Genomic DNA, 18,516 nt, shown 5'->3' with positions numbered 1-18,516 from the left:
TGGAATAGCTCAAACTACATGCCCACAAAATCATGTGACTGCATTCTGAGCTGTGTTTCTTAAGAAAAGTGTCCAAGTGTATCTAAGAAAGGTCAGTGAATGGAAAGAGCTAGTATTGTTGGTGATAATTAAATTATATTATTTAATGAACATTATTTGTTGTATGTTTCTACCACAAGAGCGCTATGAAAAATTTAGAAACAGCAATTGCTACAGCCAAATATCACTATGAAACTGATAAAAGGTTTAGAAATCATATGGTTGCAAATGTTGCAAATGAATACAGATTTTTTGAATTCTCTTAAGATGAACTTTATAATATAAAATGATTTCTAATAATGGAATTTTAAAACTCTACATACTGCCTGAGATGTATTCTTCCCCTCTGAGGATCTATGGTAGCCATATCGGTGATGAAAAGGGAGCATAAATTAATTAATATAAATTTCCACGAAGGCAATGAAATGAGGTATACAACTCTGCAACCATTTGGTCTAGTCCAGGTTGCTTTTTGAGCATTTATGAGGTTTTTATTAGCTGGAATTAAAGAGGTTAAAAACAGGAATCCTTTTTTTTTTTTTTGAGATGGAGTCTCGCTCTGTCACCCAGGCTGGAGTGCAGTGGCGCAATCTCGGCTCACTGCAAGCTCCGCCTCCCGGGTTCACACCATTCTCCTGCCTCAGCCTCCCGAGTAGCTGGGACTACAGGCGCCCGCCACCACGCCCGGCTAATTTTTCATATTTTTAGTAGAGACGGGTTTTCACCGTGTTAGCCAGGATGGTCTTGATCTCCTGACCTCACGATCCACCTGCCTCAGCCTCCCAAAGTACTAGGATTACAGGCGTGAGCCACTGTGCCCGGCCAAAACAGGAATCTTAAAGGTCAATGTTGACTTGATGGTAAGGCTAAAAGTCAGATTTTCCCATGCCTACAATGCAGAGTGTGCAATAAGGGCTTTTTATTTAAGTGAAATACTTGAAAAAATGCTAATAAAAGGACTCCATAATGTACTAATATGACTAAGAGTTTACAGAACATCTCAAGCATTACTTCATTCTTTAAAACAACGAGAACCAGGAAAAAAATAACAATTTGAATTATTTGAGTACATTCTATGGATCATAAAAGTTATGCTGTTTTCTGTAGCCACATTTTTTTTTGTCGAATAATATACTCCTGAGATAACTTAGGGAAAAAAAGGTTTTCTGTGAAATGCTCAGGTCATTTGCTGTCTTTTTTCAAGGTTATTCAGCATGTAAATTATTTAAGACACTCCCCACCCCCATCTTTTAGTCATAAGTCATTCATCCTTAGCACCTCTAATAGAAACTGGATTAATGAGCTAAAATGAAATGACACAAGCCGTCAACTTGGCTACTTCATAGATGTATCACTGAAAGTTTTTTTAAAGTGGTAGGGTGAATTACAGAAGTTGCTACCGAAAAAAAAATTAAAAATACCGGCTCACTTAAAATTAAAAAAATTTTAATTACAGTTTTTAATGCTCTGTTCTGTATTCATTTATTGGATAATCAATGATTAGTGCTGCTATCATAATTAAACTTAGATTAAGAGAAAAAAATATCTGGTCAAAATCATGGATTACATAAATGCAGAACTATTGTTAACTACATTAAATGACTAAATCATGGACTAACAAAGAGCAAAGAGGGCTTGTTTACTGCATATGAAACTCAGTAAGAACAGAATGCATAAATGTATTGTCATAACATAATTTATACATATTTTAGAAATAAGTTAATTCTGTATTCAATAGAACTTAAATTGTTGCAGTATTTCTCAGCATTTAAGCTTTCCAAAGGATTTTTATTAATATATAAGTTCTGTTCTTGGTATATTAAAAATAATACGTATCTGTAACAAAATCAACTAAAGATATTATCTTTGTAATTTTCAAATGAAACAGTAAAAGAATATGATGTCATTATACTACCATGTTGTCTTTTATATATAAATATCTAATATTAAATTTACATAGAAATAGTTGCATTTTAAATAAATAAACATAAAGAATGCAAAAAAAAAGCTTTTCTAAACAGACAGTTGGAAAAATTGAGTAGTTCTATTACTACCTGAATTTACAACTCTGAATGATTCTATCCAAATTACTAACACGTAATAAAATCTAAAAATGTAAGCAGAAGCATAAATATGTCTAAAAGAGAGGCTATGATTTTAACAGAAGTACATGACTTCAACAGTGCTTTTCTTTTTTTCCTTAAGAGGCTTTTGTCTATTAAGCTTCAGAAGCATGTTTAGGTTCTTAAAAATACGCATGGCATTTGTCAGAACAAACTAACATTGTAATAAGGCCTCATGGTGTAGTCCCAACTTCACTCCAAAAGAACAAGTCTATGTACTTTAGAAGTACCAAATTTTACTCTGAAGATAAACACACCAGAAAAAGAAATTACTAAATGTAATTTAATGTGCTAATGTATCCTACTGAAGGCAGCTTAAAAAATAACCAACCAGAAATAAATATATATTACTATTGGTTTATAAAGATTACGTTAAATTTGTACAAGTTTTCTTGGCATACACGGCAATTTTACTATTTCTTTTGAGATTAAAACCATCATATTTAAACTTTAGATCTGAAGTAAAATATGCCGTTATAATACCCCTATTTTAATATTATTCTGCATTAAGAAAAATAGTTCAATACTAATTTTTTCTAATAAACAGAGTAGAAAGCAGAGCAAAGAAATATGTCCTTCACACATGAATTTGGATTATAAACTAAGCCATCTCATCATGATTCAACTGTGACCAATTAATTATACCTGATAGAATGCCTCTGTCATGACTTAAGTAGAAAAAAAAAATCAGTTACTAACAAAATAAACACGATTAGAAACTGAAATTTCAGACTTGTAAAAATTATACTGGCCAAGGGACTGCATCTCTAAAGACGCATACACAAAAAGCTGATATGCCAGGCGCAGTAGCTCATGCCAGTACATCTCAGCATTTTGGGAGGCAAAGTGGGAGGACTGCTTGAGCCCAGGAGTTCAAGACAAGCCCAGGCAACATAGTGAGACCTCGTCTCCACACACACACACACACACACACACACACACACACACACACACACACACACAAACGTACTAGCTGGGTGTGGTGGCATGTGCCCATGGGCCTAGCTACTTGGGAGGTTGAGGTAGGAGGATCACTTAAGCCTAGGAGGTTGCGGCTGCAGTGAACTGTGTTCATGCTACCGCCCTCCAGCCTGGGCAAGAGAGTGAGACCCTGCCTCAAAAAAAAAAAAAAAAAAAAAAGTTAAGATACCTAGTATTTCTTAGCAGTCTTATTGAATACTCAATAGTGACTGTTATTGTTCATAAAATTTGTTAATTACACACAACCATTCTTTTGAAGTAATATTTCAAAGTAACAACTATAGGTCAATGAATAAGTGATGAGCAACAGGAAGATGAGTAAAACTGGATACTCACTTAACACCAAGGATACTTGAAGCATTTGCCTAGAGCCATGAATGGTGCAGCAGGCAAATTCTGATAAACATTCACAAGACACTGATAAAAGACATGGGAAATGAATGGGATTCTCTAACTTACCCTATCAGTAAAAATCCTCACCATACAAAACGAAGTTGAGTACATCAAGAATTTTAAGAACAGTACTCACCTAAGAAACTCCAATTGCATTCCCCCCCACCTTTTTTTTTTTTTTTTTTTTTTTTAGACAGAGACTCACTCTGTTACCCAGGCTGGAGTGCAATGGCACAATCATAGCTCACTGCAATCTCAAACTCCTAGGTTCCAGTGATCCTCCCACCTCAGCTTCCTGAGTAGCTGGGGCTGCAGGCACTTAAAAAGTGCCTGGCTTACTTTTTAAAACTTTTTTGTAGAGATGGGGGTCTTGCTATGTTGCCCAGGCTGGTCTCGAATTCCTGGGCCTAAGTGATACCTCCTGCCTCAGCCTCCCAACGTGCTGGAATTACAGGTGTTAGCCACCGTGCCCAGCCTGTTGCATTCTTGACATCACTCATTTTTCTAAAGTTACCTATATGTATCTTGGAAGGAGGTGGTTACTAGAACAACAAATCATCCATAGCGTTTTTCTAATCTTCCAAGTACCAACAACAAAAGAGGTCTCTTAAATTTCTTGGATAATTTTCTTCTTTAACCACTTACCTCCCCCAACCTTCCCTTCATTCTGTGTCCTCCAAGCCTGATGCACTGTCTACACTGACTTCTCTTTTTTTAAGTATTACTCATAGGGCAGAGAGGGGCTATAAGAACAAAGAGAGATGTATGGGCAGTAAATGTATAAAGTGAGTTTTTAAAAGACATTTGGGGGAACATATACATTCTATATGACTGAAGTACTCAATAATAGAAATGTTATTCAAGAAATAATCTGATGGAGATAGCATTGTGTTCATAATGCAATCTCAATGAATATATTATACTTTTAAAGAGAAGGCCTTTAAGATCAATTCTAATTTCTTGGATAGCACCCCCCTTATAATCATAAGTGGTGACTCGGTTTTTACCCACACAGAAATTACTCACTATATTGCTGCTTACTGGTTAATGCAATGGTCCCCAACCTTTCTGGCATAAGGGACCAGTTTCATGGAAGATAATTTTCCTATGGATCCAGGGGATTGGAGGACGGTTTCAGGATGAAACTGTTCCACCTCAGATCACCAGGCATTGGATTCTCCTAAGGAGTGGGCAACCTAGATCCCTCGCATGTGCAGTTTACAATAGGGTTCATGCTCCTATGAAAACTGAATGCTGCCACTGACCTGACAGGAAGCGGAGCTCAGGCAGAAATGCTCGCTCCCCACACCCTGCTCACCTCCTGCTGTGTAGCCCTGTTCCTAACAGGCCACAGATCCATGCCAGTCCATGGCCTGGGAGTTGGGGACCCCTGGGTTAATGGACTTGTTTCTCCCTAGATTAGGGGAGAAATAAAAAGGTCAGAAAACTTTTCCTGTGAAGGGCCAGATAATACATACTTTAGGCTTCATGGGCCAGATAACCTCTGTTGCAACAATTCAAGTCTACAACTGTAACATGAAAGCAGGCATAAGACAAGACAGAACATAAACACAAATTTTATTTATTTACAAAAACAGGTAGGTATAGAGCTGGACTTAGCCCACAGGCGGTGGTTTACTAACACCTGTCCTAGACCAAGAATCTTAGGCTCCAAAAACTTCTTTAATCCTCATGATACAATGGAAATCAGGTCACTATGTCCTTGTAACTTCAAGTTTCAATATTTAGAACAAGTCTTTTTTCTTTGTATGTGCAATGCTGTTCTAGCTTTTTAAATCAGAAGGATAAGGAAAAGGTAGGTATAAGAAGAAAGTCTGGTTTAGAAGACAGCTTTGGGGACTGGTAAGGAAAGACAGATATCTCTATTGCTTGGCAACTATAAGTGAGATTTACATACTGATATATTTTACTGACATGGCTATCTGATTATCTAGTTCTGAGTTAATAAAACATGCCTTAATTAATTGTTAAAAACTCCACTCCTGCTTGCTAATCCCCAAATCAGCTGAACTTTCCAAAAGTGAATGTACAAGTTCATATTTTGCTGTGATTTCATTATCCACTCACATTTTATTTCAAAAAGACAAGTTCTTCCTACTTGGGTAAAATAATCTATGATAACGATACTGATGACATTAAGACTGGTCAGGTAAACAAAAAGACAAGCCACAGAATGGGAGAAAATATTTGTAATTTGTATCTGACAAATAAGTTGTATTTAAAATATCAAAAGAACTCATACCTCAACAGTTAGAAGACCAACAACCCAGGCTGGGCGCAGTGGCTCATGCCCGTAATCCCAGCGCTTTGGGGGGCTGAGGCGGGCAGATCACCTGAGGTCAGGAGTTCGAGACCAGTCTGACCAACATGGCAAAACCCCGTCTCTACTAAAAATGCAAAAATAAAAAAATAGCTGGGCATGGTGGCACGCACCTGTAATCCCAGCTACTTGGGAGGCTGAGGTAGAAGAATCGCTTGAACCCAGGAGGCAGAGGTAGCAGTGAGCTGAGATTGCATCACTGCACTCCAGGCTGGACAACGAGAGTGAGACTCTGTCTCAAAAAAAAAAAAAAAAGAAGAAGAAGACCAACAACCCGATTTTTAAAATGAGTAAATTTCTGGACACACTTCACAAAAGAAGATATATATGTATGTGGCCAATAAGCACATCAAAAGATGCTTACTATCTTTAGTCATAAGAGAAATTTAAATTTAAACCACAATGAGTTACCATTCTATACCCATTATGTCTACAATTCTAAAGGCCAACAAAAGCAAATGTTGGCAAGAAAGGGAACTACTGGGACTTGGTGGTGGGGATGTAGAACTCTTTTCAAAAAGACAGTTTAGAAATTTTATTCACGACAGCCAAAAACGGGAAACAACACAACCATCGCCAGGTGAACAGATAAGCAATATACAGCCTGCTCATACAATGGAATTCTCAGCAGTAAGAAAGAACTACTCACACATGCAAGCAGTATGATGAAATCTCAAAAAGCATTACACTACAGGAAAAGTACATACAAAAGGCTGTATACTATATGACTCCATTTATATCAACTGCTAGAAGAGGGAAATCATAATGATAGAAAGCAGATTAGTGGTTGTCTATGACCAGAGGCAGCAGAGAGATGGACTGCAACAAGGCACAGAGAATTTTTTGAAGGTGACAGAAACACTCGCATCTTGATTAAGGTATCTGACGGGTATACACATCTGTTAAAACTCCTTGAATTGTATACATTTAACAGATGCCATTTATTGTGCCTAAATTATATATCCATAAAATTGATGAAGAAACAAGAAAATAAAGACTGACCAGGTAAGAGTCTGATGAGCATGTAGCAGCAAACAGTGAAATTCCTACCAGATACTAAGATTTGGGGGAATTACATTGGTATTTGCCGTTCTGTTTCATGGTTTCATTTAAAAATTATTACTCATCAGAAAATTAAAAAGTAGTATATAAAAAGAAAGTTCCTCACTACCCAAAGACAGCCACTGCCAAGAGTATTTTCTGTGTTCCTCTGAACGGAATCTTCCCCTCACTGAATTTCTGCTGGGCTTCTGTCCACCTGGTTAGAGACATTTTTCAGCCTCTCCCACGAGGAGAAGTTGTCACATGATTATGTATGGCCAGTGAAAGGTGGGAGAAAACGAAAGGCATGTTTTCCAAATCTGAATCAGGAAGATAAAGGCTAGATGTCCTTGACCTTTTCTCCTCATTCCTGTTTGCTGGAAAATGTCAACGACTACAGCAGGCACTTAGGACAAGGCAAGAAAGCCACATGTGAAAGATAACATCATTCATCCATCATGACAGAAATAGATCCCATTAGACTCCCAATGGTTCTCATGAGAGAAATAGAAACTTCTCTTTCATTTCAATGATTTTGGAAGGGTCTCTCCTTGAAAGAATCTAGCATATATTCCAACTAATGCATATACTAACCAGCTTTAATTTAGAATCTTAAGAATGATTAATGTTAGAAAGCAGATAATCTAGTCTAGTGATTCAATGAATTCTTTACAACATACTAGCAAGAGACAAATTAAATATCTCAACCTGTCCCTGTAAGTTTCTGTAAAATTCCTAGAGCTGTTCAGGCACCCAAAACTATTTGAAATAATATTCTAGTAGTCTTCCTACAATAACAGTGATAAACTTCTGAGCATTATCCAGGGGATGAAAATAAGAGTAGATAAAATTCATCTAGATTTACTTTTAACTTGTAATATTTGTGGCGATCCTCCCAAACTCTACCAGATAAACTAGAGCTTTCCATAAAGCCATTAACAGTATATATCAAAGCCCCAAAAATGTATATTCCCCTTGACTGATAATTCCATTTCAACATTATTTATCCTAAGAAAAAAATCACAGCTGCTGTACACTAAAGCTTATGTAATGGACATACAGCACAGTGTTCATTACAATAGGAAATATCAGGAAACAGTGTGAAGACTAACAATGGGGTTAGTTAACTGATTAAATAATGATATAATATTTTATCAATAATGACAAAGATGATTATATAACAAGTTTACAATTGTCAAGCACTGTTCTAATTGTATGCTTAATAAATATAATCCTGACAATAAACCTATGAAGTAGCCATTATTTTTGTCATCCTTTGATAAATGAGGAAACTGAGGCTTAAGACAAGACAATAACTTTCCCAAGATCACATAGTTAATAACTGGTAGAGCAAAGATTTGAAGCCAAGAAGTTTGGCTCCAGAGTCCACTATATTGTACTGCCTTTCACATACATCTAAGTGACAAAACATTATGCAGCCACTTAAAAACAAATCAAAGAGGCCGGACATGGTGGCTCATGCCTATAATCCCAGCACTTTGGGAGGCCGAGGTGGGTGGATCATCTGAGGTCAGGAGCTCGAGACCAGCCTGGCCAACATGGCAAAACCCCATCTCTACTAAAAATACAAAATTAGCCAGGCATGGTGGCACATGCCTATAATCCCAGCTACTCGGGAGGCTAAGGCAGCAAAATCGCTTGAACCCAGGAGGCGGAGGTTGCAGTGAGCCAAGATTGCACCACTGCACTCCAGCCTGGGCGACAAAGTGAGACTCCGTCAAAAAAAAAAAAAAAAAAAAAAATCAAGGGACAGCTAATAACATGAGTAAATGTTCAGACTGCTAAGTGAAAAAAGCAAGGTATAAAACTCAAACAGTAGCACAAAAGTCACATGACATGATCCTAACTCTATTTTTTTAAGTGCATATACACATGTACATTTTAAAAGACTGGAAGGAATAAATTACAACATATTAATAGTGGATATCTCTTAGTGATGAGATTGTAGATGACTTAATTTTCTTCATGGTATTTTCCAGTATTTGTCAACTTGTATTTCTGTTGTAAGGATGGGAAAAGCACATTCTACTTTTACCAAAACGAAGTAGAATATAGCCCTTAAACCTCTTAATACTTCTTCTTTTGAAATATAATGAAGTATTTTTATTGTTTTGATAAAAATAAACATTTTACTTTCATTTATATATACTTTGTTGCCCCTCACCCCCCAAAAATGATCAAAGAATAGAATTTATTATTTTTTTGTACTCAAAACAATAATAAAGGACAAAATCAAGGTTGCTGCAAAAGGATGTAACTTCTTTGTTCAGATGAATGAAAATAATCTACCATAACATAAGGAACTGACATATTAACTCTAAGATCCCTTACAGTCCTCTGACTCTGTGTTAATAGTAACAAGGACAAGTACTAATAGCCCAAAATGCTACAGTAGTATATACAATCTTTTTTAAAACACCAAGACTAACTCTAATAAAAGTCACTAAAAGTACTGTTGATCACCTGAGTCTCTGCTTTTTAAAGGAGAAAATTTAAAAGCTTCCAAATTATATTTCTGCTATGAACTGCTTAATAGGAAGAGCAATGTTGCCAGGTTTCCTTCAATAATTCTCCTACAGCCAACTACATTTTCAAGTTAACAAGCTCTAGAGTAAAGCAGATTACCTCAAAGAATACCTCCTTTGTCAATCCTTACACAGTAATAAAACAAAAGAAAACATAAGGAAAATCAATTCAAGCATCACTTTTTAAAAATCAGATACATTAAGAAAGTCTTAATCAGAGAAATACTACTCATGATATATACATGCTTTGTAATTACGTCTTGATAAATATAGAACTCTTGTCCTCATTTCTTGTCAACATTGTAACAGTAATTTTTAAATTTTTCACATAAAGACAAAATAATAGCTTCATATACAATTTCAAAGCATTTCCTCACACCAACCACTAATTTCATACACAGAAAAAACCACAGGCAATGTTTCCTGTTCTATCTGATCTCATCTAGAACATTTTGTTTGAGATGTTGTGTTACAAATTAAGAGTGTAACTACCAGCTATAATGGCAAGTTTCATCATTGCATCAACTTATTAGTCTTAATTTATAAGAGAAAACTAGGATTAGTAACTGAGAAGTAAGTGCCAAATTCTATAGAAAAGATTAGCAGATATAAAACAGAACTTTAAGGCTACCTGATTCAGTCTCTTGTGTGACTTAATCTGGGCACTACTAAGTCACAGCTTGTTTTATTTAGAATTTTTGTAGTTTAATTCAGAAAACAGTATAAAATCAACAACAAATAGCAATTCCAACAAAAGACCAATCAGAAGAAAATTAACCCTTAATATGTGGTCTTTAAAAGAGCAACATATTACATTGAAGAATTTGAGAAATTCTGATAGAAATATCATTTCCAAAGATGTTAACTTCCAAAACTCATCCAACACTTAAGTCATTTGAACCCAATTTCTTTTTAATTAGGTACACATGGAAATGAAAGCTATAAATAAGAAAGAAAACTATGTCAGTTTTTCCTTTTTTTTTTTTTTTTGAGATAGGGTCTCACTCTGTCACCCAGGCTGGAGTGCAGTGGCGCAATCTTGGTTCACTGCAACCTCCGCCTCCCAGATACAAGCAATTCTTGTGACTTAGTCTTTTGAGTAACTGGGATTACAGGCACGTGCCACCACGCCAGGCTATTTTTTGTATTTTTAGTAGAGATGGGGATTCACCATTTTGGCCAGGCTGCTCTAGAACTACTGACCTCAAGTGATCTGCCCGTCTTGGCCTCCCAAAGTACTGGGAGTACAGGCATGAGCCACCGAGCCCAGCCTAAGTTTTTCCTTTTAAATTAAGCCACTTATAATTCAAATTATAAAATTAATCATGATTAACAATTTTGCTTGCTGAATACAGATGATACAAGTACTTTTTCCTCTGCTTAATAAGCTACTAATAAAATCCTCATAATACTATTTTTAGTGAATTTTTCCATGATGTCTGATGTTCTCTGGTAACCTTAAAATGCCAGAGAAATAAGGATTCTCAGGGTTTAGTACAGGAAATGAATATGGTTACCTATTGTGACACCACAAAATAAAGATGTAGAAAACACAGTTTAGGAAAACTATCTAGGCTTAGAATTAAACAATGTCTGATTCAGAGTTTTTTTTAATGCAAAACAGCATACGTACATGTACATACACAAACATATGCACTCAAACATGTATGAGTGTGTATGTATGTATGCTTTATATAAACAAATTATACATATGCATATACCTTCACATGTAAAAACTGGTTAAAAATTTTTAATAGAGGAAGCTAAATTTGGAAGGAAGCAATCCTGTGTAAATACTCCACTTTTAGGGAATATCATAGCTAACTTTAACATATTTGAGTATAAAGTACCCAAATTCATTCACGTATTTTCATTCACATAATTCACTGCTAATTAAAATCAAGTAGAAAATTAAACCACACAACAAAACTATTCTAGCTTCTCTACCAATTCCTTTAAGTTCAGTTGCAGTTCATTTTCAGAATCTTTTTTGGCCAACTTTATAGGCATTGGAACAGGTATACACTCCATTGATTGTTTTGTGCTAATTATTACTAAGTATTCAATTTGGCACCATTCAAATACGATAGAGCAAGACCTAGTTTAAGGTGGCAGTTAACAGAAAAGATAAAATCCAAATTACAAGAGAATATCCTGAATATCCACCAACAGATGCTAAAGTCGTCTCCAATCAGAAGAGGTTTTTTCAATCTTCAGAACTGGAAAGGCAGTTCATATGTAAGTATTTTCAATAATTGGCATGTGGATTTAGAATGAGACTTTATCATTAAAGCTTGCTTAACAAATTTTTTGAGCAAACTAAGAATTCTTATGGAGGAAAATCATCTACTGTTTCATTTTATGCTTGATCTAAGTCTAAAACTCTGAAAGGGATTAAAATGAAGCCTTTTATTTTAGCTGATCTACTACTATAAAGCCAATGAACAATGAGATGGTAACTGTAATTTTATATTTGCAGATTCACAAAAATCCTTTGGGTTGAGCAAAGAGAAATAGCAATATAAAGTTATTACATAACTGAATATATTTACAACTGAAGAAGTATTGCTTACAACTAAAACAAGTAGCTAAACTGGAGTCTACCTCATTCTCCCTCAAGCAGCCTCCTTATAAATGTTCTTGCCTCTACAAATTACAAACTCAAAAGCAAAAGCATTCCAAATTTAAAATGTTTTATTGCTTTCTCATTTTATTTAGAAATCACCATACATTCTAATGTTATAAATATCTTAGATTACCATTTTCAAGTGTCTGTGAGATCTGAAGATGACACTTTTCATCGATATGCATACGTACTTAATACCTCTCTACAACTCAGCATTTTTACAAAATAGAAAAAAGAGTCAATGAATAGGTAGCATATAAAATTTTATTAAATCCTAATTTGGGCAACTTATACCTCATATCCTTCCAGTTAAAACAGTAACTGGATTATCATCTTTATAAGTAAAAAGCAATTATGACATGAATAAACAAAATCACAATGAGTAAATGCTTTCAAGTGAATTATTTCTGAATAACTAGATTTTCTTCATTATATTTACTTAAACCATTACTAACCTGTATTCTGAGAACAAGACAGCTAGATTATACAGAGACACAGAAACCAAAGTAACATAAAGTATCACCCTTAAATAATGCATAAGACAGATATCTGAGTAGGTATGTATCACTGATGTTTAATGATATCACACTTCTGAGAATTATTCAATAATTTATATGTTTATAGATATATTGACAAGAACAAGAAATAAACTTTATAAAGTTATTATGTGATATTAGTACGGAGCCATGATGTCCTTAGAGTACTGTATTTTGAATTAAAATAAAACCTACTACAGATGACGAACATAGTGTGAAATATAGAATATCTTAAAGAAAGATTCTATAGTGGCAGACAATTAGAAAGCACTTTTCCCTTTCCTAAAGCACATTCAAAATATTCAAAGAAATTAAAGTTTAGTAAGAAACTTTTTTTAAAAAAAGTCAACGTTTTCTCCTACATGGTACAAATGCCTGGGAAAAACAGAATTGAGTGTGAACATATATTAACACTTTAACTACCTATTAAAAATGGACATGACCAAAAGAAAATGCAGAATAAGAGTAGAGAGAAACAGAAAAGGAAAAAGCAAAAAGTCACATTTTCCTAACACATAGGGTAAATCCTATGTAAAAAGTGCTCCTATGCATAGTTCCAAAATGAAACTATCTCAAAAAAGAACTGCAATCGTTACCCATCATCTGCTGCATTTAAGTTTTTGTATCATCAAGATTACATAAGGCCTGCATACCAAGTTCATCGTGCAAACTGCTACCGCCTACAGCAGATGCATTGTCATGTGATGCTTCTAAGTGGACACTCCCATTTCTCACCAGCAAGGAGGCACTAGCACTGAGCACTGCAGCCTGGGAAGGGGGGCGGGACTGGACTTTGACCTGGGCTGTGGACTGCTGGCCTTGCTGACCATCTTGAAGGCTAGGAAAAAACATGGATTGGGGAGACATTACAGGGAAGAAAAGAGAAAACAATACCTAGAATGAAGTCAACATAGAAAACTGATTTCAAAAAGGCACTTTTTTTCAACATAACCTAAGAAAGCGCCAACAAACTTTGCAAAATATACAGATTACATTGCCAACTTAAATCTTCTGGTCCTTACAAATTTGATTTGCAGAGACAAATGCAGTCAACATTAAATGTACATGTAAATTGGTCAATCTGTGACTTTTTTCCACCTCAAGCCAACTAAATTCTAGTGTAAGGAAAAAGAAAGCAGCAAAAAAGAATCATAAGTACATTCAATATATGTGTGCTGCAGCTGGTCCCCAACAGATAAGCCCTATGTTTCAGTTAAATATGCACTTTCATTTATAGCCTTGTAATAACTCTAGAATTGTTCTTTCAAATATTCTGAGATCTCAAACTCACAATAAAACAAGTTTATATGCACTTGAAAACCAAATAATCTTATCAAATGCAACCAAAATAAGAATCTTGAATCAAAAAAATCACAAACTAGCAAGAAAACCAGAATAACTGACTCAACCAATGAAATACAAATTGCCATGGAATACAGTCAGAGGTAGACTTAATATAAAGTGTTATCTATAAAAAGCTTACATCTTTCTGAAATAAGGCCACGTGCTTTATATACAAGTATTAGTTACGTTCCCATAACAAATTTTGTTATTTCTTCTTCCAAACCATATTCCAGTCTCATTTACATGGATCCATCATTTTAGAAAATCTTTAAAATAATTGGGAAACTAGTAATTTCTCAAAGGATATTAGGCCTAAGTTTGATACAATTTTTAAATACTTGGTATTTTGAGATTAAAATTTATTTATTAGAAATTTTAATACAAATTATCCAAATTAAGAGACTATATTAACTTATTTTATACTTTCATATTTTTAAGATACTATGAATTTTAATGTTCTTAGTATAATATTTAGTCAAATTTAAACTGACAAAACTCATGAAAAAATGTTTTGAGTATAATTATTATTCTCTACATGATGTTCAATGCAACTCTGCAATCTGTCGATTGAAGTTTACCTTTAACAATCCCAGAGTCTGCAACTAAAATTATTAGACCTCTAGAATGAATAAAAGAATCCTACTTAGAATGGCCTTATTCAGTTACTTTATCATTTTTCATGAGTATCAACATCTCTCTAATCCTTTGAATTCAATGTAATTGTTTCTCTAGTACACATAAAACAAACTCATGTATTGCAGAATGACCATGAAATAAAAGGCTATGTTGAAACATACATACATATATATATATATATATATATATATATATATATATATAATCTCTTAAGCCTGTGGTTATGATAATAGAATATATTCTGGAACTACGCTGTCTGATACAGTAGCCTGTGACTATCCAAATTAAAACTTTAGTTCCTTGGTCCTGCTAATATTTCAAATGCTCAGTAACTACATAACATACCTAGTGCTACCAGAGCTAATAGCTACCAAAGCAGGCAGTAGTGAGTAGTTAGTGTCTACCATATAGAACAGGGCAGATTATAGAATATTTCCATCATCCCAGGAAGTCCTATTAACCTGCACTACTTCATTTCACCAATGAAAAGTACACATTCCAGGCAGAGGATAGGAATGCACACAACATATGAAAAAACTAAGTCTACAAATGTGGACTTGTCAGTCCTTACTGGCATTATTTTTTAAGCCATAATGATAAAAGTATTTATTTAATAATTTCTTCAGACTGGAATATTTGTAGAATAGATATAAATCAACAGATAATCTTGGGAACTAATATAATCAGATAAGGTTTTCATCTTCCATACATACATAATTTGTTACTCTTCCTCAGAATCTATCTAAACTTATCCACAAACCTTACCAAAAAGGACAAATTTCACAAGGAAGAAAATACTGAGAAAAAAATGTTTAAGTAGTAGTTCAGGTACCACGTCCCTGTGTCCCTTCCGATTCAGAAGACACCGAATTTTACAAAATACGTACTCAACAAATTTTTCTATCGATATTTTTTCACTTGACATCATAAGCCAAGTTGCCATATGGCAGCTAGATGTATTTTGGCATGAACGCATTTGAGTATATGCTCATCTTCAACACAGAGATGCACAATGTATATCCAATATACAAAAAGGTTTTTAAGATATTAGACAATGCATAAAAATCAACACCAGAATTAAAAATAAATAAATAAAATTAGCCAGAATCCATGTGATTATAAACATCAGGGGTTTGACTATCAATTTAATTTTTATTAAATTAATTTAGACAATTTGGCCAGGCATGGTGGCTCACACCTGTGATTCCAGCACTTTGGGAGGCTGAGGCGGGTGGATCACAAGGTCAGGAGATCGAGACCATCCTGGCTAACATGGTGAAACCCCGTCTCTACTAAACATACAAAAAAAAAAAAATTAGCCGGGCATGGTGGCGGGCACCTGTAATCCCAGCTACTAGGGAGGCTGAGGCAGGAGAATGGCGTGAACCCGGGAGGCAGAGCTTGCAGTGAGCCGAGATCGTGCCACTGCACTCCAGCCTGGGCAACCGAGCAAGACTCTGTCTCAAAAAAAAAAAATTAATTAAGATAATTTTTATTAAAATTTCTAATAAATAAATTTTAATCTCAAAATACCAAGTATTTAAAAATTGTATCAAACTTAGGCCTAATATCCTTTGAGAAATTACTAGTTTCCCAATTATTTTAAAGATTTTCTAAAATGATGGATCCATGTAAATGAGACTGGAATATGGTTCGGAAGAGGAAATAACAAATAAATGCTGATGTCTCTTGAATTCCTATTGTCACAATCCTCTAACAGAAATAAAAAAGTCCATTATTTTCACATAACTTGTTAGAAAACATATTCCTGGAGGGCTGCACTTTATCCTAAACTAATAATGGTACAAATAAATCTTTTTTTATGCTTCTATGTCAAAACTACCAGTTTGAGTAAGGGTAGCAACTATTTTATAACACTGCAAAAGAAAAGGTGGAAATTTAGGTCTAAAACTATCAGCTATCACTAGCACCACTGACATGCAATCTTAATTGTTAACATTTCTACTATGAATGACTGAAAAATAGTTGGTCTTCGTCTTTCCTTCTGTATCACTTAATTGGCACTTGACACATTCTGCTTATACTGCTAGTTACCTTTCTATGTGTCTCTCCAACTAAAATGTAAAGTCTAAGAGTATGATTACATTATTCTTATATGTCTCTATATTCTAGAAAAACCCAGAAGAGTGTTTTGAATAAAGTACCAAAAAAATAGTTGGTGGATTCATTTCTGAGCACCACAAAGGGACCCCTATGAATTCCTAATCATGAATTCTCAGTTATTACTATGACCTTATTGTATTACAGATTTTTTAATCTTGTATTTTAAAAAAAAAATTTTAAGAATACACTAAAGCGTTTTTCCCCTTCCCTGAAATGCACTGATGATTTCATTCCATTCCAGGCAATTAACTAGAATTAAAAAGATAACACATTTAGGATGATAAATGCAGAACTCTTAATATTTGTATTATAAATATTTTAAATATTTGTCTTTTTTAGGCCTACTAACTGGGAAGAATTAGCAAAGGCCAACAAAACCCACCTATAAAGCGCACAATTTTTTAAATAAAACTTTAAAAAATAATTCTGAAACAGTATATTCTTATAAGCATTATAAAATAAATGCAAATTCTCTTTGTAAGAAAATTGATAATTCACTCCCAATCCTTGGGGACGTATATTTTACCAAGTTGCCTTTTGGGTGGTCACTTACATATTCATTAAAGTTTAAAATAAATTAGTATATTTACTAGTATTTATATAGCACTTGTAATGAAAGTGTTGCCACATCTACCATTTCTTTTTGATAATTTTTCCAAATTTTAAATGACCATATCATCCTATACTTATTTAAAGACGAGATTACTATTCTGTAACTCACACTGAGGAATAACACCAATATACTTTACCTGAATTTTTTTACAGTTACAAAAGATGAATAAATTGGTGTTTCTCCCTAATTCCCCACAGATAAATTTTATTTTACTTTACCCATGATGAAGTCAGCTTATTTAAGATATATGCAACCTTTGTACTAGGAATATCCTGGAACCTCAACAAAAACTACAAGCTGATTATTAGAAGACTACTTTTCAAAAACTATAATGTGAACCCTTTAAAAATAAGTAGTAGGGGCTGGGCGCAGTGGCTCATGCCTGTAATCCCGGCACTTTGAAAGGCCAAGGCGGGTGGATCACGAGGTCAGGAGTTCAAGACCAGCCTGGCCAGCATAGTGAAACCCCATCTCTGCTAAAAATCCAAAAAATTAGCTGGGCATGGTGGCGGGCACCTGTAATCCCAGCTACTCAGGAGGCTGAGCCAGGAGAATGGCTTGAACCCAGGAGGCAGAGGTTGCAGTGAGCCGAGATCGTGCCACTGCACTCCAGCCTGGGCGACAGAGCGAGACTCCGTCTCAAAAAAAAAAAGTAGTACACAACATCCTCATTTGAATGGTAATGTATTCCAAACCCTAGAAAAACATGGGAAAATTGTATGGGATTGGCTGGAGTTAGAACACAGCTCTTTAATATTCCACCTAGTAGAGGACAAAAAACTAATTTGTCTGCATATGTTTGCTAAGTGGTATCCAGCAGGCTCATTAGTGGCAAAGAATGAAATAATTTTTAAAAACTGAAAAGCAAAAGTTAAAAAAAAAAGTTTTATATAAACATGGAGTAAGAAAGCAAAAAAGTTGCCTTTGGCAAGTATTATTCAAGGGGCAAAAAGAAGAGGTTAGAAACAAAATAGAAAAAGTAAAATAAAACGCTGAGCTCTTTCTACATGTTGAGACTATGCTCCAAATCCATCAGCAGAAAGAAAAGTTACTTCAGGCAGGAAAAGGCAAAGTAGAAAGGAAAAAGAACAGGAAGGCTCACAAAAAACAAAGGGCTCAGAAAAGGTTTCTAGAACAAGTGTTTCTGTTAAATTGATTGTCTTCTCATTTTTA

General features: G+C 34.7%; 1 protein-coding gene across 10 annotated transcripts in view; it reads right to left on the bottom strand.

Annotated features, from left to right (window-relative positions):
- The window catches only part of PCNX1 (pecanex 1), a 209,014-nt gene that overhangs the window by 106,292 nt on the left and 84,206 nt on the right, over window positions 1-18,516 (bottom strand). For 5 of the 10 annotated variants that reach the window (XR_010109817.1, XM_034937738.3, XM_034937741.3 and 2 more), the window contains one exon: window positions 13,280-13,464. The exons of the other annotated variants lie outside the window; for them this stretch is intronic. Coding sequence is in view for 4 of the 5 variants with exons in the window: in XM_034937738.3 (XP_034793629.1) it covers window positions 13,280-13,464 (185 nt within the window). In the remaining variant the exon portion in view is untranslated. The remainder of the gene's footprint in view (window positions 1-13,279; window positions 13,465-18,516) is intronic. 10 annotated transcript variants of the gene reach the window in all.

The sequence above is a fragment of the Pan paniscus genome, chromosome 15 (genome assembly GCF_029289425.2).
Source record: "Pan paniscus chromosome 15, NHGRI_mPanPan1-v2.0_pri, whole genome shotgun sequence".
NCBI lineage: Eukaryota > Metazoa > Chordata > Mammalia > Primates > Hominidae > Pan > Pan paniscus.
Note: the sequence above shows the minus strand (reverse complement) of the source record. Positions and strands in the feature narration are given on the sequence as shown.